The sequence below is a fragment of the Osmia bicornis genome, chromosome 2 (assembly GCF_907164935.1).
Source record: "Osmia bicornis bicornis chromosome 2, iOsmBic2.1, whole genome shotgun sequence".
In the NCBI taxonomy this organism is placed as follows: Eukaryota; Metazoa; Arthropoda; class Insecta; order Hymenoptera; family Megachilidae; genus Osmia; species Osmia bicornis.
In genome coordinates, this window is record NC_060217.1 from 686,213 (window position 1) to 707,919 (window position 21,707).

General features: G+C 30.4%; 2 protein-coding genes across 2 annotated transcripts; both read right to left on the reverse strand.

Moving 5' to 3' along the window:
* Positions 1-633: 633 nt before the first annotated feature.
* LOC114880308 (membrane metallo-endopeptidase-like 1) lies at positions 634-9,167 on the reverse strand (the record flags this gene model as incomplete). The annotated part of the gene is made up of 18 exons (XM_029196182.2): positions 634-909; positions 1,210-1,377; positions 1,709-1,845; positions 1,912-1,979; positions 2,039-2,090; positions 2,161-2,219; positions 2,290-2,396; positions 2,950-3,126; positions 3,216-3,306; positions 4,283-4,391; positions 4,471-4,612; positions 4,912-5,004; positions 5,091-6,188; positions 7,229-7,437; positions 7,777-7,860; positions 7,956-8,117; positions 8,807-8,964; positions 9,043-9,167. Coding segments are annotated over 18 exons (3,219 nt in total), but the record flags the coding sequence as incomplete, so codon positions are not given.
* Positions 9,168-11,199: 2,032 nt separating this feature from the next.
* Positions 11,200-19,112, reverse strand: LOC114880303 (endothelin-converting enzyme homolog). The gene is made up of 18 exons (XM_029196179.2): positions 18,989-19,112; positions 18,773-18,924; positions 18,256-18,417; positions 17,896-17,979; positions 17,594-17,802; positions 15,748-16,572; positions 14,853-14,945; positions 14,636-14,777; positions 14,451-14,553; positions 14,297-14,387; positions 14,025-14,201; positions 13,627-13,733; positions 13,443-13,501; positions 13,304-13,355; positions 13,140-13,207; positions 12,931-13,073; positions 11,925-12,092; positions 11,200-11,496 (listed from the first exon to the last, which is right to left on the reverse strand). Exons 1-18 carry the CDS (start codon positions 19,009-19,011, stop codon positions 11,317-11,319), a joined length of 2,838 nt encoding a protein of 945 aa, XP_029052012.2. The 5' UTR covers positions 19,012-19,112; the 3' UTR covers positions 11,200-11,316.
* Positions 19,113-21,707: the final 2,595 nt, after the last annotated feature.

Here is a 21,707-nt window from a genome sequence, read left to right on the forward strand (position 1 = left end):
TATGAAATTTATCGTCAAGGTAACTTCATCCGCGACATTTTTGCAGAATTTGTGTTAAAGTCTCTCGAACGAAAAATTATTAGAAAAATACAGAAAAAAATTGTTCATTCGTCTGATGCTCAGTTTGATTGAAAATTGCCATTTTTGAATTTTGGTAAAGATATTTTGAACTCGCTATTATTTTAATTATTCGTTTGATTTTTTCTAATTTCTTAAATAAGATTTTCTTTCTATAATATTATTAGTTGAGTTAACAAACGGAAACTATTCTAGGTGTAGGCGTTTAATGAAGCGGGAGAGAGGGTTTTGTCTCCCCGGACGCCTTTAGTTCGGGCCGGGCGACCGTTTGCGAGAACACTGACACCGATCATCTCGCCGCCACCCAGCGGTCCCTGGCCCGAACTAAAGGCATTCGGGGAGACGAAACCCTCTCGCCCCCTCCACTAAACGCTTACATAGATTTCATTAATATATTAATTATAGATTCAAACGTTTCTTCTACACCCTATTCATCCGTAGTTTTCTTAAATTATAATTGACAAAATATTAAATTTATTGTAATCTTCGATAAATTTATGATATTTATTCAAAGATAAGGGTTTTTAAGAAATTATTGAAAGTACTGCCAAAAAATAATTTGCAAATTGTATATTGTATTTCATTACCTAGTACAGCATTCAATCAGTAAACAGAAATTTAGAAAAACATAAAATCTTGATGTTATTTAAATTACACCCATATGTTGCATTTTCGTTCCGGATTCATGGGGCTACCAATCGGACAGTTGAAAGCTTTGGCAAAGTCTTCTGAATTCGACACCGAACCAATCACTCGTAAGCGTCCTGGACTGTGCACATCGTATTTGGTACTTTTTATTAAAGATTCTCGGTCTATTGACTCACACCATAACTATAAAATAAGAAAAAAATGTAAGTAAAAACATTTTCATTCGTAAATAATTTGATGACAATAAATTATTATCGTCGATCCCTAATGACCATTGTGACAACGAACGTATTAATGCTTTCATTACCAATTTTATATTTTTAGTACTTGAGTATTTTTCTTGCTTCTTCGCTTTGTAATTGCTTCAAGAGATTATCTGACCACCGATAAAATATTTGTCTCTTTGGTAGCGAAATGGTTAAATAAAAGATAATGTACAAGTTTTGATCGTTTCTCATTTATAGAAAAATAAGAAAAGCTTACGTTAGCAAACGATAAGAAGAAAATTTGATCATTGCTGAATTTTTCTAATTCCGGTAAAGCTGGATCTGGATTTCCACATTCTCGTTCTCGACGTTTATAAGCTCTGAATACAGCTTGCAAACCCATTGTGTCAGCAATATTTTCACCTGCTGTTTGATTTCCATAGTTCTGTAACATTTCATATTGATATATGTATATATGTATCAAATAATTTCTTTTCTGTTGCAATTCTAAATTTTGTTTTGCAGAGAATAATCATAATCAGTTGAAAATTATTTGAATCAGTAAAATTTGAGATTTAAAAATCTTTTAATTTTTAGATTTTGAAAAATATAATTAATTTAAGTTAATCAATCAACATCAAATTACCAAACATATTATAGAGAATTATTTCATCTTATTAAACTGTTACGTATTACTAATCGTATGTATGGAATTAAAATAGATTTGTGTGGTTTTTGATTATTTTAATTCGTAATGTTAAGAGAAAACCATTTACCTCGATAGTATAATTTTCTCCTTTAACAATACTGTACTTGTTAAATTGATTAACAAAACACTCTGCTCTCTTATTGTAAGCATCTGCCATTGCAGACAACCATTCCATCAAATTTCCTCCATGGTCATAAAGATGACCTATTATTAATAATGAATTCATTAGTCCTTTCTTTTCAATATGATAATTTCATTATAATGAATTACCTTCATCATCGAAACCATGATTTACTTCGTGACCCATGACTAGACCAATGATTCCGAAATTAACAGCCCTAAGAATGAAAATTTCATTGAAAATTGATTACTTTTATTTAAAAAATTGATTACTTACCATGGTCGATTCAGAGCGAAAAGTGGACTTTGAAAATCAGCCGCTGTCACAGCTGCACCAAAATCAAATAAATTAGAAATCGTTCAAAATAAATAAAATAAATAATAAAAAATGTTACGTACAAATAGAATTTTCTGTAGGTATGAAGAATGCATTTAACATCAGAGGGTCCAAATATTCGCTGTAAACAATTGTACACGTAAAATATTTATTCGTATTAATTAATAGAATAATGTTATTAAAAATTTTACCTGGATTTATCTCTACCTGTCGTTTCCACAATTCGTCGTAAGTTTTTCCATCTCAAATGTCGAATGTAATTCAACAGATTCTCATAGTAGGACGGCCCGATTGTGAGCTTTAAACATTATAAATTCTTTATTTAATGTTTGACTATTAATTTTCGGATAGTGGATAGCACTAAATTTAATTTTCAAATTCCTCATTGTTTGCAATTTCTAAACATGTATTAATTTTTTACCATATAAAATTCATTCGTTAAAAAATTTGAGTACCTTACTTTAGTTCAATTATTCTTGTACAATACATTTCGTTGGTTTGGGTCACGATTGACCGTTTATCCTCCGCTCGAAGATTAATTTATGTCTTAACCCAAGTCCCATTTGGAAATTTATTTGGTGTACAAATTAATTCGGTGTTTTTAGTATTACACTTTCTTAGTTACTCTTTTAAATTTGAATACTTTCCCGCGCTTCTGTGAATTCGAAAAGTGGTGCGAGAATATGGTAACGATAATGATGAATTTAATAACATTTAAAAATAAATCTTCAATTAAAAGAAGAAAAAGCACCGAATTAATTTGTACATCTAATGAATACTTAACACATCAACAATCAGAGAAACAGAAAAAAGGGGTATGTTAAATTGAATATTAGTAAAAGGAAAGTTACCCCTTGGAAGTATTCTTTCACCATCGTGGTATTTTTATACCAACTTGGATAGCCAACTAGATTCTTCATGTTCATCAATTTGTCTAAAATGAAATGTTTAGTGTCGTCGTTCATCCACGTCGATTCCTTGATCTGATATTCGACCTCCTTTTGTATGTCATCAATCATATCTCTGGCCTTTAACATGAAACAATACTCGTGGTAAAGAGGCAAATTTTGAAAAAATATTTCTGTCTTTCAAACAAGCAATGACATATTATTTTTACCGTTTTCGCTGTATCTTCGGAGAAATACTGTTGCACGTATTGGTATGCTACAATGTCACTTATATCCACTGTCTGTATACATTCTGATGGTCTATAGAAATATAGAAAAATATTGACAAAATTTGTATAAAATGATTGAGTCGGTATTATATTTGTTTTTCAAGAGCGAGGGGCGCTTTTTAATAATAGTACAATATATTAATAATTTGAGATATTTGAATGAACATATATATTTTTTTTATTAATTATGGCACATTCACATTAGATAATTGCTCATCTGCTCAGAAAATAGTAAATAATATAAGCATCTAATGACAAGTTTACTTTATTAATTACTAATTGCTTTTCAATATATAGTTCTCAGTATTAGTAGATTTTGATGTTTCAATAAATGGTATCAGTTTAGTATATAGGCTGCTACCTACTGGGGTGTAACCTATATCGTTGGATAGCTTGGAGGTTGAGGATTACAAATATCGCGGCTGCAGGTGTCGAAGTCTTAAGGGAGCGGAGATATAGGGGTTCAAAGTTGAACTTGAATTTCACCTGTATGTATACATCCGCGGTTGTGTATTTTACATTAGGTTAAGTTAGGCTAAATTAATAGTTAAGTTAAATTAAATATTGCGCGGCCGGCCCCGCAACTTCAATGTCAAAATGATTGAAATTAGTTAACTTTGATTTTAAGCTCAACCGGTAGCCGGCCCAGAAACAGTAGAGAAGCGATGGTTGCTTGCGGACGAACACAACCACGGATGTATTATATACAGGTGAAATTCAAGTTAATCGCGAACTAAGACTTCGACACCTGGAACCACCACATTTATGATCCTCATCTTCCAAGTTATCCAACTGTATAACCCCGCCATCGGAGGGAGCAGCCCAATATAAAATCGGAGCCCAATAAAAATTTATAAGTGTACGTTGGAGTGATTTTTAAGACCAAAAATGCAATATTGTTTTTGCATTCATAGGTGAATCTATTATGGCCGCTATTAAATTATTTAATATGTAAGGTGTTAGAATAATAACACATTTATTAATAAAATATTAGAAACTGATACTACCTTGATGAAAAATGCATACGTCTTGGAAACCAGTTTTCTGCTAGTGATCTAAGTTCTTCTGGACCAGCCATTATCGCCATACTAACAAATACCCAGTGAACATAACTGACTGTAATAGACGTGTAAAATTGTTATACAATTATTCAGTATAACTTAAATAATTTAATAATTTATCTGCTTCAACTCACCAATTGTTTTACTTGGGGTTTTATCTAATAGAGCATGAAGTTCTTTGATATATTCAGGATTCGTTACTACAATATCAATATCGTCTTCTATGTCTACACCTGCTTCAGCGAATATTTTTTGCACCTTTTTCACCCAGTTTATCTAAACATTTGTTCATTATCATTAAGTATTTTTATAATATACATGGTTTGGCTAATTGGGTAGGGGCCAATTTGCACCCCCCCCCCTCCCTCTCTCCCGGAGATCAGCTCCCTTACTATTCTAAGATCCTAATATTCTAAAATTCTGAAATTTTAAAATTCCAAAATTATAGGATTCTACGATTCTGTATTAAACACTTGCCACTGTTAATGAAAATAAAGGGACCTAGTCCACCCCAGACCAAGGTTATACTTACGCCAATTTATACATGGTTGTGTTATACGAGTCAAATATTATACCTTGCCATTGCGTGTGGTGGATTCCATAGTGTCGTATTCTTTTTGAAAATCTCGAAGAGTTATATTTACGGGTTTTTCTTTTATAAGAGTAAGCTAGAAAAGAACATATTAATTAATGAACTGCTATTCGGCATTGCCTTTTACAATTGGACAATGAAAAAATTGGTAAATTTATTTACTTCTGCCATTTTAAGTGAGAATTCGAAGAGATCGTTGATATCCTTCATCAATGTTTCTCTCGATATTTCTATTCCTCTTGCTTTGGAAAGTATTAACGAAACGTTCAACATAAATTCCTTGTACTTTTCTTTTAATTCTTCTATGTCTACTTTTTCATCTTCATCTTCATCTTCATCTTCTCCTTCATTTTCTTCTTCATCGTTCTCTTTATTGTCCTCTTCATTTTCTTCCTCATCATTGTTTGTTTCATCATCGTTCTCTTCATTTTCGTCGTCATTCTTGTTATCTACATCATTCTCTTCATCTTCTATATCATCTTTGCTTTCGTCATTATTCTTATCATTGTTACTTTCTTCTTCATTACCATTTTCAGTGTCAACATTATTGTCTAAGTCATTGTCTGCACCTTCAGTATCATTAACTAGAGACATTTTTTTGTGATGTATTAGTTTCATCTTATTCACTGCATGATGAACCCTATGATTGTTAATCTTTCTCTGCATGTGATGTTTATTCTTGTGAACATTTGATTTTTTCTTCAAATTTCTTTTGTGAACATGCTTTATCATCACTTTATTCTTGTTATTCTTCTTTTTACCATGACCCAGACGTTTGCTGTTCTTTCCTTTCGCCATTTTTCCATGCAATTGATGATTCTTCTTTTTCATAGACGATTTGCCACTGATCATAGGCAGGTGTCCATGTTTCGATGATTTCACTTTGTGCGTGTTAGCCTTCTTCAATTGATGCAATATTTGATGCACGATTTTTTCTTTCAGAGCGTCTCTCTTTGTCCTTTTCTTCGTTCCATGCCTGGATACATGTCTTCTACTATGACCAAGTCGTTTGTGATTCTTCCTTTTGACCATTTTGTTTCTGTTCTCTATATTGGTGCTTAGATCGTTTTCTTCTTTCTCCTCATCATTTTCTTCCTCCTCCTGGTTTTCTTGTTGTTGTTCTTCACCTCTTTCTCTGCTTCCTGCTTCCTGACTACCTTCTCCGCTTTCATTGTTTTCATCACTGCTGTCCATATTATTCAATATAGCATCAACAGAAAGTAACTTTTCCACACCGAGTGGTAAATGGGGGGCATCAATCTAAAACATAAGAAACATGTAGAATAGCGAGCAGGTAGTTATTGATTGATGATTTTCCAATGACAGGTTTCAGGTTTCTATTTTAAATCATAGAATTTGTTAAACTGTTTTTGTTAACATATATCTTATTAAGATAAAAATTACCCATTATATACGCTGGTTGTATCTATTTATTTTTCTATTGTATTTTTAATTTAAAAGCCAGTGTGCATCGAATGCCGGTATTTCTAGTGTTAAAAAAGTAGAAATAATCGTCACGGAAGAAATAATTTTATACTCTAATGCTTTAACTATCGATACTTCATGTATACCTATTTCTACCTTGAGCGGTAAAATGACTGCTTTAAAAAAGACATATTTCTTAATATAGAGTGAAAATTATGAACAATTAAATAGTGAACAAAATATTTATTTATATTAAAAAATAAATAATGTTTACTTTTATTCTTTTTCACCGCGTCTTTTTACAAATAATAGGATTGAGATTCTTGATTTCACGTATTGATTGTAGGAGAGAGGAGAAAAAGACGTTTTCGTTTCGGGATCATCTGTCAGACTCGTTAGTGGGGCTGACAACAGACGACCTCTGCCCTATACACTTATCATACCGTACTTTAGACCTTCTATATATCCGAACTGCATGCCGGGTGACCGCTTGCGAGAACACTGTCACCGATCATCTCGCCGCCACCTAGCGGTTCCCGGCCCGAACTAAAGGCGTCCGGGAAGACGAAACCCTCTCTCCCCTCCACTAAACTCCTACATTGTCCATATACGTATTTCAAAAACGGTGCGCCTCCTCCGTGTCTCCATTTGAACGCGTGTGATAGGTTTAGTGTTAATATTATATGTATACTAATTGCAAGTATGTGATATTAATAATATGTTAATGTTATAATACTATGTTATCACTGTATTAATTTAATAGGCATTTAATATTATTCAAGGGAATTAAAGTTAAAGTTAAACTTAAGACGACATTGTTTATTGATTGACCCGATAGATTAGTATATATGTAGTATTAAATTTTTATAAATTACCAGTATCGTATCGTTGCCTTCATAAGTGAGACTTGAATAACGCACATCATGAAATGCGTTAAATCCTAATAAACGAGCAAAATGGTCGTCGACTATTTGCCAGTGATATATGCGTTCGTCCCATTCACCTTCTTCCATAATTAGTGGCCATCCTCCGTGTCTCCATAGAGTGGATATTATTGGCTCCGCACCTCTTCTTTCTATCATATCTGTGATTTAAACATTTAATTTAATCATGAATTCTGTTCTTTTTTTGTCTGTAACCTTTACCTATGTTATGTTGAACCTATCATTTCTATAGTTTTTACAGTCAGGAGATAGTATTGAGTTAAGTATAAATTATTCTTAATAAATTCAAAGTAAAATAGTTTAAATATTCCAAAGAGCATAATCGAATATTGTTCTTTGTTTGTTAACATTTTTGTATAAGAAAATCAAACGTATACCATTTTGTTTTCTTGTTTTCAATTTAACAAAGTTACAAATGTTGTAAGCAGAATAATTTATATTAATTTTCAAAAAATAATTAACGATATTTAAAAACATACCTGTATCCATGCAACTTTCGTACCATTTCTTAGCAAGCTTGACGGCAAACAGATCATTGGGTTTCGGTTTAGTTTCGATAATCGCTGAAAGTAATAAAAGGTAATAAAATTCATATTACCATGTAATTATTTTTGAATTATAGTCAAACTAGTGTTCTGGTTAAAAATGTAATACAAACATTGAACTTGGTTCTCAACTTTCTCCGACACCATAATCCACAAGCTCCATTCGGTTCTATTCTCAGGAATGGGATTTTTCATTGACCATTTTCCACATGCAAACTCGTAAAAATCGTCACATGGATCTACGGTCTCGTCCATACTAGTTTTGAGCAAATTCGCTGTAATGCAAATACAGAAAATGATTATCTTAATTATGAATATCTTTAACCCTTTTAATATGGTCTTATCCATTTATACATATTTAAATGATTTGCGACGAAATATCTTTTATGATAAGTGTTTTTGTGTTTAATAGTCATTTGAATATTTCTATTGTATTGGATAAATCTTTTGCTTCGAATGATTACAGTTTCGGTGTGATTACGATTGATTACGGTTTCGAGTATGCACATTGGCGTAACTAATTGTAAATAGGGATCAGAGTGAGTTTAACCGTTCTAAAATTTCAGAATTCCAATATTTCAGATTTTCAAGATTCCACATTATCAAAATTACAAAATTTCAAAATTGCACAATTCTAATTCCAAAATTTCTAAATTTCTAAAAGACCTGGCCCACCTTAGAACAAAACCCTAATTACACCAATGAGTATGTATCTTTTTAATAAATTATTATAGCACCAGCAAGAAAGTAGATTAATATATTTTTAAAATTAACTGCAAACTTTATTAAAATACAGCTTCCACTTGCGAACATTAAATGATATAAGTTAAATGTGAGTCATTAAGATCTACACACCTTTATTTGCAAATTCCTAAGTACATAGAAGGATATCAAATTCCATTGCTCACAATCAGTTTAATTCCACTCCAATCATCAGAACCTTGTCTTCATTTTTTGTACTTACCAATTATTTTACATTCCGCACTATTACACACGTTCCTTTCCGCTTTCTCTTCACCACCAGTTTCCCGTTCAGTGCCAAATAAACTTTGCAAACCTCGAGGGTAATTCAGGAGATGATCAGGTAAAAGACTGGCGTTTATAACAGCGCCTAAAGACGCTCTAATAACATATTCATAAAATTAATTTGACAAACCATCTGCTAAAGAAAGTGATTCATAAAAGAGGATGTCTACTTACAAAATCAAAAGCCGTAACATGTCAACGACGAAATTGAAGCCGTACTTCGTGAAAATAGAAGTCGGACTCCCAATGTGGTAACCAGTCTTCTGTATTACACAGTGTGTAAGAAAGATGAATGGGTGTCAATTTTATACCCGCGATTACCAGGTAACCCTGAAACTATATTTGATATGCATTGATAAGATGTTATAACATAAAGTTCCTGGCTTTGAAGTTAGACAGAAAAAAATGTGCATCCTTTGCCCTTGTGAATCTACAGATGCATCGTCTCATTATCGCATCCAGGAGCTTTATTTAGAAATTGTTTCCGTTTGGTATGGATGATTGTGTTCATTAATAGTTTTCAGTAGTTTGATAGTTTGCAATCAGATGAAACTGATTAGGGGCGTAGGTGTTATAAAATACGCTTCGTGTGCAGGGTGTTTCATCATAGGAAAATTAATATTTTTCTTCAAATTTTAATTTTCTATTTCTTAATTATATCTATTTATAAGTCGATATTTAAGAATCCGTTAATTCTTTGAAGCACGGAATTTTAGAAAATAAAAAGCTCTGCCCATTTTGCAGAGAAATTTTATTCTTATTAAGTGTAACAAAATAGATAAAGTAATTTTAATTTTTTGAGGTGGCATAAAAGATATCCCACTATACATGTTTAGGTATTAAAAAGGTAGGATACTTTTAACGTTATCATACTTCAAAAAGAGTTCCTTTGGGGGCCATTAAACGTTGTGCCAATGTAACATTTTATTTGCATTGTGCTTTATACGATTGAATTTTATTTTCTAATATTGTAATTATAAAAAGAAGTTTCAGGGATTTGCTTAATGATTTTTTAAAAATATTTTACTATAACATGTATAGTAAGCTTCTCTAATGTATTATTATAATAATTTTTTCTGATAAGTCTGCGAATTTAAATAATAATTTTAATAACCTGGGGAGAGAATACATATTGTATAAAATCATGTAGTTATATAGCCAAATACATATGAATTTTAATAGTTTTTGTATTACTTATGTATTCTAATTTATTAGGAGCAATTATTAATAAGTTAATTCACAAAATAGGTTTTATTTGTAATTGCCGTTCGTTTAACATGCAATCAAAGTAAAATTAGGATTTTATTATTGTTAAATAAAAATTAATGAATCTTGATTTTGATACATTGATAACGTTAAATAAACATTCACAAAATAAGTATTAAGAGAAAAAGATATTTATGTACCTAAACAATGGAATTGTATAATATACTTGTCCAACTTAATGAGGTATCATTTTCTTCTTATATTACATTCATCTGTTATTGTAGAGTTTTTGATGAAATTACCTGTTGCTATTATACAAGAAACCCATTAAGTACCTATTCTTTGTAGAAATTACGAAAGATTTTGCAACGATTCATCACTACTATCGAATTTATGAATTACCTATCTGATGAACCATAATGGTTTCAACAAAGGTGAGTTTCATGAAAATAAATATTTCAACTGAATAGCATGAAACGAGTTAAAATTATTATAAATTATTATAAGATTTTGATACAGTATAATGAATATGTATATTATAATGCTATTAGTAATGAATAAATTGAATGTTTATTAATTTTAATGTAAATTAATGAGAAATATTGTTACTATTGTCTTTAACAATATTCAAAATATACTTTCAATACTAATATAATGTACTTTACGGTTAGTTTAATAACGAAAAAAGACAAATGTATTTGTTGAAACGAAAATGAAAAGAAATGAAAAGAATGGATTTTTAGAATTTTATTCATTCATTTTCCATGTTTTACATGAGAACTGTGGAATTTTTGTATGAAAAAATTGAACACTTATGTTAAAAAAATATTCATTTCTTGATTCTCCATTTTTATAGAAAATATACGCATTGATAATAAGCAAAAAATACAATTCTTTGTATTTTTTTTAAGATCGATTAGATTTGTATTAATTTAAGATCGACGGTGTGATTCTCTCGAGTGATGTTAGGAAAACTTGGAAGCCAAAATATTTACAAATTGACATTTAAAAAATACCAGGTATTAAATGAATCATACTAACGTGTCGAACTTATTAATGTTGCTTGAAATATTACAGGTGAGAATTAAGTCACAGGAATAGGATGAAATAAAACGATATTTTCAATACAGAGCTATAGTAATTTTATTTCATAGATGCGAATTGTATTAGAAGTACTGTGAAATTGTATAAATATTCATTATAAAAGATTGAAAGTATCAGCGTTCAATATGAGCATTATTCTTATTTCCATATGTTGCATTTCTTCTTCGGGTTCATTGGACTTCCTTCTGGGCAATTGAAAGTTTTAGCAAAATCTTCGGAATTCGATACAGAACCAATCAATCTTAATGGAGCCAAACTATGAGGATCCCTTCGCACTTTCTTTCCTAACTCTTCTGGATCCGCGACTTCACACCATAACTGTAAATTTAAAAACACAATTTCAATATTAGTTAGTCTTAATACGGTCATAAAGATTATTGACATAAGTAAATAAGGGACAGAGTAGACTTAGACCCCCTGAAAATGCTGACTGGCTCCTGATAACAAATTATTGAAATAAGCAATAGAACATTTATCAATTTATAAAGTCTTATCTTTATGTAAACAAATACGTAGATCAAAATGTAACATGTAATATCTAATGTAACTAAATACAAGGCGTGCAATAATATTCTTATTATGTAAATTACAGTTATGGAACCTAGTCTACTTCAAACAAAAATTATAGTTGGGCTAATGAGGACTACTGCTATTTGATTAATTTTTGTAGTATTATTTTTATTTATTAAAATACTTTTGACAAGTTGAATATATTATATCCAAAAAAAAAAAAAAATGAAACTTACGTTGCCAAAGGATATGAATAAGAGTTGTTCGTTACTGAAATCCTCTAATCCTGGCAACATGGGATCAGGTTCTTCACATATTCGTTGCCTTCGTTGATAAGCTCTGAATGCCGCTTGCAAACCCATTGTATCCGCAATATTTTCTGCTTCGGTTTGTTTGCCGTAATTCTGCAGTTATGAATACATAAAATATTTGTTAAATAAATGAAATTCAACTTAATAGACGTTTTAAATTATATTACATGTATGTAGGTTTAATGTGCAACATTGCACGTATGAGAAGTTTAATACTATTAAAACTTCGATTCAGTAAGAATTATTAATAACCTATTAACATAGATAATTCCATATTGAACGTACTGGGGATATTCTTAAACGAGTGAAACTTAATATTGATCATTTTGAAAGTTATAAAATTTAGTATTCAGAGGGTGAGAGATGCTTTCTGTCCACCGTGTTATATTCTTAAGAATTCGTGTTAGAATAACCATGTAAAAAATTTCAATTTTCAACAATAAATCTTCCAATGAAGTCTTATAATATTAATCTAATATGTTATTTAAATCCTTCACTTCCGGATGTATTAAAAATGTCAGGTTTCAGTGAATTATTATAGTAATCTAGAATTTAGAATTTATGTGAATTTTCAACATCAGCAGAATATAGTTTTCAAAAATATTCTTAGAAGTCTACATTATTTTTGATGTAAAAGATATCATAAAAAATGGAGAAATTTTGAATAATGTCAATAGACCTCTAATTTTAGAAAAATATAATAATATTAAACAAATTTTTTAATATCAACATTATGTTCAGAAATGTTGTTATCTTAAACATTACAATTTATCCAATTTAGTATTACTTCCTTTAATTCTAATAAATATGTAATTAGTTTGTTTGCAAATCAGTAGCAATAAATTCGTTTCTATTATTTAGAAAAATTATAATTCACTTTTAAATTGCTAGTTGTAAATATGTCTACAAATTATTTGTTTCATATAATTACCTCTAACGGGATATTCACTGTTTTATTGTATACTACACTATACTTGGTAAATTGATCTTCAAAACATTCTGCTCTTTTCTCGTATGCTTCTGCCATTGCAGGTAACCATGCCATGTATTCACCACATTTGTCATATACGCGACCTGACGAAATCGTTATTTACACGTCAATATCACGAAAAAGTTATAATTAGAGATCAAGTAATTTACCTCTGCTATCGAAACCGTGATTCACTTCGTGAGCCATAATGGCTCCAATAGCCCCAAAATTGGTATACCTATATAATTTAAAGAAATATTTTATTTGAAAGAAATAAAATGCATTTTTATAGTAACGTTAAAATATAATAATAGGAATGTTAATTTCTGCATACCATGGTTGATGAGAATCGAAGAAAGGACTCTGAAAGTCTGCCGCAGTTACCTCTGTAATAATCAAAAACCGTAATACTGTGAATAATGTTAAGAAAATTAAGTCATACAAAAGATTTGTCGTGTATTTTAATAACTTACCTATGGCATTGTAAAAGGCTATGAAAAAGGCATTTATTGTTAAAGGATCCATGAAAAATCTGTAAACGAATTTTTCCTTTAATTATTCTTCATTTTATTGAAAATCTTTGAAATAATAATTATTTTTCAATAATTGCAAAAGCGTAGGATTTTCTTTCGATTCAGTCACAGAAAACATACTCACTCTTCAGAAGTTTCAATCTCTTTCTTGAATATTAATTTTAATTTTTGCCATTTCAGATATCTCATTATGCTTAGAATATTATCGTAATGCGATCGGCTAACGCTAAGCTAAAAAGCAATTAAGAATTAATTAAATTATGCACCGAAAACGAAAACACATAAAGAAAAAAAAAATTACAAATAAAAAGCTTTGGCATAATTAGGACTTTTTTCTGGGGCAAGCCAAGTACCACAGAAATTTTAAAATTTTAGTAATCTGGAATTTCATTTTGATATCCTGGAATTTTGGCAGTGTGAAATTGTGCAATTTCAGAATTTTAACGTTTTAAAATGATGAGGGGTCAGATCCAGCCTGGCCCCTACATAATTATGCCATTGAGATGAAAGATAGAAACTTACACCTTTAAAGTGTTGATTCATAATAGTATTATTTCGATATGACTTTGGATATCCAATTATTTTCTTCAGGTACACCAATTTATCTAAGATGGAATGTTTAGTCTTAATATCCATCCAAGTTGATTCTTTGATCTGATACTCGACTTCCTTTTCAATATCGTCAATCATATCTAAAGCCTTTATTAATTCCATCAATGAGTGACATTTTATCAGCACGAGATTTGATTATCTGAATATATTATAATTTTTGTAATGTTCACACGAATCTTTACCGTTTGCAAGATTTTATCCGAGAAATATTTCTTTACATATTCATATCCTAAACTGTATTCAGCTCCTATCTCAGTGATGCATAGGTCTGATCTATATAGGAATTAATATTGTTTAATTGTTTCTCTTTTTATTTTATTATAAATTACTCATTACCTTTTTTTAACAGTTATTATTTCGCTACCCCAATACCAATTTCTCATTTCCTTTGTGGTAGTCTTTATTACTCTACTAAGAAAATTCCAGTGTACGTAATTTACTGTGTAAAATTGTTCATCAATCATCAATCAATTAATATGAAATCAGAACCGTTGTATTTTATTTACAAAGGATATGCATACCAATTGTTTTACTCGGTGTTTTGTCCAATAATTTTTTAAGATTCTTGATGTAGCTAAAAGATGGGATAACGACCGGTATTTTTTTATCAATCTCCATTCCTCCACTGATAAAAAGGTTTTCTACTTTTCTTATCCAATTTATCTAGAAAATTGATTTATACTATTTGTAGTTCACAATTAAATTCGTCCATTCTCTGAATCAAACGTAATTTCTTACTTCTCCGTTGTTTGTTACAGGTACCAAACAATCGTATTTCTTTTGAAATAATTGAAGAGTCATGTTCAATTCTCCTCCATACTTATATACAATCTGAAAAAATACGTATTGTAGTAGTATGTTGCAAAAATCATTTAAGAAGTTTAAAACGTTGAATTCAATGATGGTTATTGATCAACATTCATTGGAGTACCTTGGACCTTCTTCTGGGGTTTTTAGAAATTTTGAAATTGTAGAATCTTAAGTTCTTAAAATTTTTGAATTTTGAAACTCTGCAAATTTAAAAATTTGTAATTCCAGAATTCTGAAACGTAGGAAATCTGAGAATTTGGAATTCTGGACTTTTGGAATCTTAAAACTTTCGAATGGTGAAGGTCCACATTTTTGGGAAAGGTTCAGTCTAGATTTTTTCGGGTCCACCGTGACCCCCATCTAATTACGCCAATGCCAGCAGTACAAATTTGAATAATTGAAAGATAAAAAAATAAAGAACATTTTTAATAGCATTAATTTCGTTAGGTTGTAAATGGAAAGTTTAAATTAAAAAATGGAATAACTATAATTGTAATGTGCTGTTTTTATTAGAAGTATGAAATAATTCTTTTAACCTTGGAGGAAATTTTCTTGAATAACGTTTTATAAAGACTGCAATATTCAAGATATTATCCATCATTATCTAGCGCGCTTTCAGGCAAGGGATGTAACGTTGCAAACACGATCAGTTGAATTTTATTTTTCTGAAAACCTTCCACTGATCGGGTAAAGAAGAAAATTAAATTTCGTCTAATAATTAATTAATAGAAGATAAGTATTATTTTTAGAAGACTAAAGTCATGTACTTTTTCAACGATGGAAATTTTGACGCGCACAGAATAATATGAAATCCATTAGTTACCTTTAACAAATTTATCTCAAATTCCAACAAATCCGCGACATCTTTCTTCAGTTTCTCTTCTGGTACAAGAATTCCTCTGGCTTTAGCAAGTGCCATGCTAACATTAAACATATACTTTGCATAACTCTCCCTTAATTCCTTCGCTTTTCTTATGTTGTCCATGCTTTCCTTTCTTCTTTCCTCGCTGCTATTATCTTCGTCTGTTTTATCGCCTTCACCATCGCCACTGCCACTGCCACTGCCATCATCATCATCATCATCATCATCATCATCATCATCATCCTCATCATCCTCATAATCACCGCTGCTGCTACCACTTTCTTCGTTTTCTTCATCATCATTGTAATCACCACTGCTTTCTTTGTTATTTTTATCTTGCTCGATATTTCCATTCTCTTCTTCATTACCATTATAACTAACAATGTCATCGTCATTGATATTTTCATGTTCAACATCATCGTCACTGAAATATAAGTCACTGTTCAAATTTTCATGCTCTCTTTTGTTTTTTTGATGGTCAGAAATTTGTCTGTGTTTATTTCCTCTTGTTGTTATGCTTCTCTCAGTTCTAGTTTTGATGTGCTTATTTATTCTTGTTTTATTTTCCAGTTGTTTATTAACCTTTTTTTTGGTTATTTTCCTTCTTTGTAGAGTAAATTCATCTTCCTCGCCGTTTTCCTCCTCATCGTCTTTTCTATCATCTTCCTCGCTACCTTTTTCTTGACTTCCTTCTCCACTATCGTTATTTTCATCACTGCTATCCATATCTATTTCTTCCGTAGTTATAAGTTCGCTCATCATTCGGGGTAGATGGGGAGAAGTGATCTGAAACATCAAATAATATTAATTTTATTTATTAAAATTTTCTCAGGAACCTGAACACTTAATATCCATAAGATTAAGATTGTCCATAATCTTTAGTACCTAACACAGGACCGGATTAAAGTTCCTGTTGCGTAGGGTTATCAAACGTTTGAGAGCTCCTTGGTTAATAATCTTGGTTGAAAAATTGAAATTTATTATAAGTAAAATTAAATAGCATTTAATACTAAAGAGAAAGGGCCAAGGTTACTATCTTGTTACAAGGTAGTAACAAGTTTTCATTATTAATTAAACTGATGAAATAGTTAAATATAATTATTATTCCTCTAATCAAAGAAATTAAAATTATAAAAGAATATATAGAATAATTTAAATTTAATGAAATTGATATAGATGAAGATAAAGTAAAAATGACAAAAGAAAATAATATGGTAATAGGATGTAATGTAGAAAGTAATAAAGTATTTGTAAGAATAAATAAATTTATAAATACAAATAAAATTTTAGAAGTTATCATTACAAAATATAGTTAAATTAAAAATTTTAATTTTGAGAATTAAAAATATTTATAAAATTAAAGAGATATTAAAGAGAATCTTTGACACAGTAAATAGAAGGTTTGGAATGGGGCGCGGAAAATAGAGCTAAAGAATGCAGCGGAAGGGGCGGCTTCCACTGCCTCCGCAGGGGGACCGTCCTTTTATCTGACGCTGATTTAACACAAATATTTCTAATTAAGTACATAAAAATATTCCTAAAATGTTGGCAATGCATTCATTTAGAAATTCTACTGTCATCCAAATGTGGGTGATATGGTAATTAGCGTATTAATTAAACACATGAATACACCGCTGTTAGAAATAACTGTCATCAAAATAATAGATCAAATCTATTAAAAATAAAATTATTGTCTGTTGGGATTATTTATTAATTTAATTTGCGGGTTAAAGTTTTAAACCATGAACGAGAAATCTTAATTAATATCAGTGGTACATATTTGAATTTATACGTGAAGAGTACTTACAATTATATCATATTCTTCACTGCTCCAGTATCGGTCAATGTGCAAGTCGTGAAAGGCATTTAAACCTATTATATTAGCATAATAATCGTCTATGGTTTGCCATTTAAATATTTGCTCGTCCCATTCCTCTTCTTCCATTATTAATGGCCATCCACCTGCTCTCCACAATGTAGACACGAGTGGTTGAAGTCCTGCTTTGTCCATTTCGTCTATAAATTAATTGCAAGCTTCAACTTATAGATTTTCATAATTAATAAAAAAAAATTGTCTTTCATGTCGGTGAATATTTTTGCAAAAAATACCTGTGTCCATGCAAGCATTATACGCTCGTTTAGAAAATTTCACTGCATAGAGATCGTCAGGTGTTGCTTCGCTTTTTAGTATTTCTGTGAATGGAAAACGTTAGAATAATAAAAAGGTATTCAGTTGTCTTTACTCCTCTTGATAAAGTTACTAAATGCGATTTTCTTACAACCACATTTTTTAAATTAGCGATTCAAAATCAGTATCAATTTGCTTTAAATTTTATAGCTCTAGTCTAGATATAAAGAAATATGTTATCACCTATTTATAAAATGAAATTCTTAAAGATACCTATGATCTTATTTAATAAAATATTTTTAAAAATATTTTGCATTATTCCCAACAAACGCCCAACAAACCTTCCAGACGTCTGTCAACATTTCTTTGAAGTTTAACTACCAAGTTCCATCGTTTTTCATCTGGAGGAAGAGGGTTGTGTATTTTCCAGTTTCCACACACGTACTCGTAAAAATCATCGCATGGGTTGATATTTTTCTTCATGCCTTCCATTAACAGTTTTGCTAATAAATAGTAGAGAAAATAAAATTATTAACTGAAGGCTTATTCATAGTAATTCATTATTTAATTAGAATATCAGCCATTTTGATTTTAACAGTGGACGCTCATACGTGAAGAATATAAAATATATAATATTTCTAAGAACATAGACCAATAAATTATTTTCAAAAAGCACGCCGAAGTGACAAGGTTAAAAATAAGAAGCACTATAGGATTATTTCTTTCAACTTTTACTCTTCATAAGATTTTAGAGTAATATAAGAAATATTTTAAATACTAAAAATCAGAGAAGAATTTAAAAATATTATCGAGTTTGTAGTTGATGGAATGACAATAAAATTAAGGTTTCTTGCTTACCAAGTTCTTGACATTGTTTAGTGGTACAAAGAGATCGTTCTATTTTTGATTCCTCAGTTTTTGATTCTTTATTTGCACCAAATGACCACCTTGAATTAAGGTGATGACTCAGGATGTTGCAAGTGCCACTGGCAATTATACCAAGGAACACACTACAAATCAAATCAATTAGTTATCTTACGTTAACTGAATGTTTTTATCACAATGATTACTCACAAAATCCATATGATTTGCACCATTATTTCCGTGACACGGTGATGAAAAATACTGACAATGAAATCAAAAGTAGGATTATGGACGTAATATCTAGCCCTCTTATTTGCGAAGTGTACAACCCGTTGCAGTTGGTGACGATTTTATATGTACATAAAACGGAAAGACCTTGAACTGTTGATGATAAGCACCGATAATATACATTTTGTATCAATATATGTGAAATGAAATATGTACATCCTTTTCGTTCTTCGTTCACATAAACATAACGGAAATAGTGTAATACCTACTGCAACGTATGATGATCATTTTTTATTAAATATTTGAAGGAGAATTTATTTTACAAAATTTCAATAAATTTATGCATATTTTGATAACATATTTGAGAAAATTATTGAAAGAGGAAACGCTTAAGATGTAAGGTGAAAATAAAAATTTATTATACATGTATACATATACAGGGTATCCCAGGATTAAACGATCAAACTGCACCAGCATGTTCGATGAGTAAAAATAAGAAGAAAATGTTATATAAACATAGGCTTGTAAACGCTTTGTTATCATACTTTATTAGATTGAAGAGAAATTTATGTTTCCATTTCAAAGTGCTATCAACCGTTATGAATGCGAGCTTAACTTAGGAAAATTGAATTTATCACTCTCCGAATTTCATCTTTATCTTGCTTTAATTCAGGGAATGCCCTATTAATCCTTTCTATTAGTTCATGCCGCGAATTAACGTCTGAACGATACACGATTTTTTATTATAACTATTTTATAAAGCATCTGCGGACCTATGTTTATATAACATTTATTTCTTATCTTTACTCATAGAACATGCTGGTGCAGTTTGATCGTTTAATCCTGGGACACCCTGTCTAATGGGGACATATTACAATGATTTTTCATTTTTAAGGGGAAAAAATAATTTTCTGTGTTATTAGTGTAAGAGTAAGGAAAGTTTTTTTAAAGTTGTACATAATTTATGTTTTATTTATATTATGAGAAACATATGCTATAATTAACAATAACAAGTTTATTTTAAATTTCTATGTGTAATTATTGGTGTAACTAGGTAGATTTAGGGTAGTGCCCCCCCCCCCCCACACACACACACATATAGACCCCCTCCCTCATTGTTCTGTAATTTTAAGATTTAAAAATTTCAGGTACTAAGGCTCTAAAATTTAAAAATGTTAACACTTAACACTGCTACAGAGCTAATGGACCTGACCTATCGCAAAAGAGAATCTCAGTTACGCCAATGTGTATAATGACAAGGTAAATTGTTTCCTATCATAGAGGAAATGAAGAGGTTATCTCATTCACCAGCATCAATGAAAGAATTTTTGTGGTGCCATTGAGAAACTACAGATAATATTACGCGCAGCGTTGATTATGTCACTAACAATGAAACATTTGCCCTAAAGTGTCGAACATGAAGCGTTATTAAGTATTTTTAAATTGTACAAAATTGAAATGTTTACAAGGTCCGAAGTAGTTCGTGTATTTATAAGAAATTATTGTCTTATATTTGCAAAAAAAAAAGAAGAAAAAAATACAAATTGTTATTATAATAAGTTGATTCATTTCGTGAGATATTCTAAGTTCGAAAATCAGGTGTTTCATTTGCTTTGAAATATATTACAAGTGGTTAATTTTATAAATATTTTACCCATTAGCGTAAGTAGGTAGGGTCTAGTGTGAGCCTGGTCTGACCACTCCTGAAAAATGTAGACCTTCACCATTATAAAATTTTGAAATTCTAAAATTTCAAAATTTTAGATCTTAAAAGTTTCAAAATTCCAAAATTTCAGATTTTTCCAAATTTCTAAGGGATTGGACTTACTCCAGAGGATAATCTAAGTTACGCTAATGCTTACCATAATAAACTTTTTAGCAGAATGTTCCGAAAAATTCCACAAAAAGGATTTTCATTTCCATTTGCAAAAACAAAGTTAATCTTAAAGTTTTCGAAGATTATCTACAAAAAATTATAGCTGCCATATTACGATTACCTTGATACTATACAATTGTACATATATGTACTTATGTGTAATTCCAGTGAATAAACTTTTTCTTATCTCTACAAATAACAAAGATAACTTGTAAGATAACTAAGTTAGATGACTCACTCTGTGAACAATAAAATATCGAATATAAGTAATTTGATCTCTTCAATCTGGTTTGATTGGCAAACGCATCAAATCACTGAATACCTGGTTATCGAAATTCTATTTTATTTACAAAATCATTTTTCATTATAATTAGTTGAACATTTCATTCAATGCAATTATTTATTTATTACAAACTATATTGCCTTGGTAATGGATCATCAGTTAAAGAGTTAAAGTATCTTTATGAACACATCTCAATTGATTTATTCAATTAATAAGAAATCTCTTTATAAGAGTATTGTACCCAACAATTTTTTTTTAGTATGAATTATATTCACACAGAAGAAGTGTAAATATGTAAATTACATAGTACCATTGACTAGGTAGGAACCAGGGTGGGTCTGGTCTTCCTTAACCCTTTCGGCTTTGCTGGTGGCAATTGCCACCTTCGTATTTAGAGCTTTGGTGCAGCCGTACTAGTGGAAACTCGGTAAAATTTTGTAGGAGAGCAAATATTATTTTATATTTTATTCCAGAAAAATTTCTTTTTGATTATGAGTATTAAAAAATTCAAGATTGAAAAATGCAGGCTAGTTCCTTTTTTA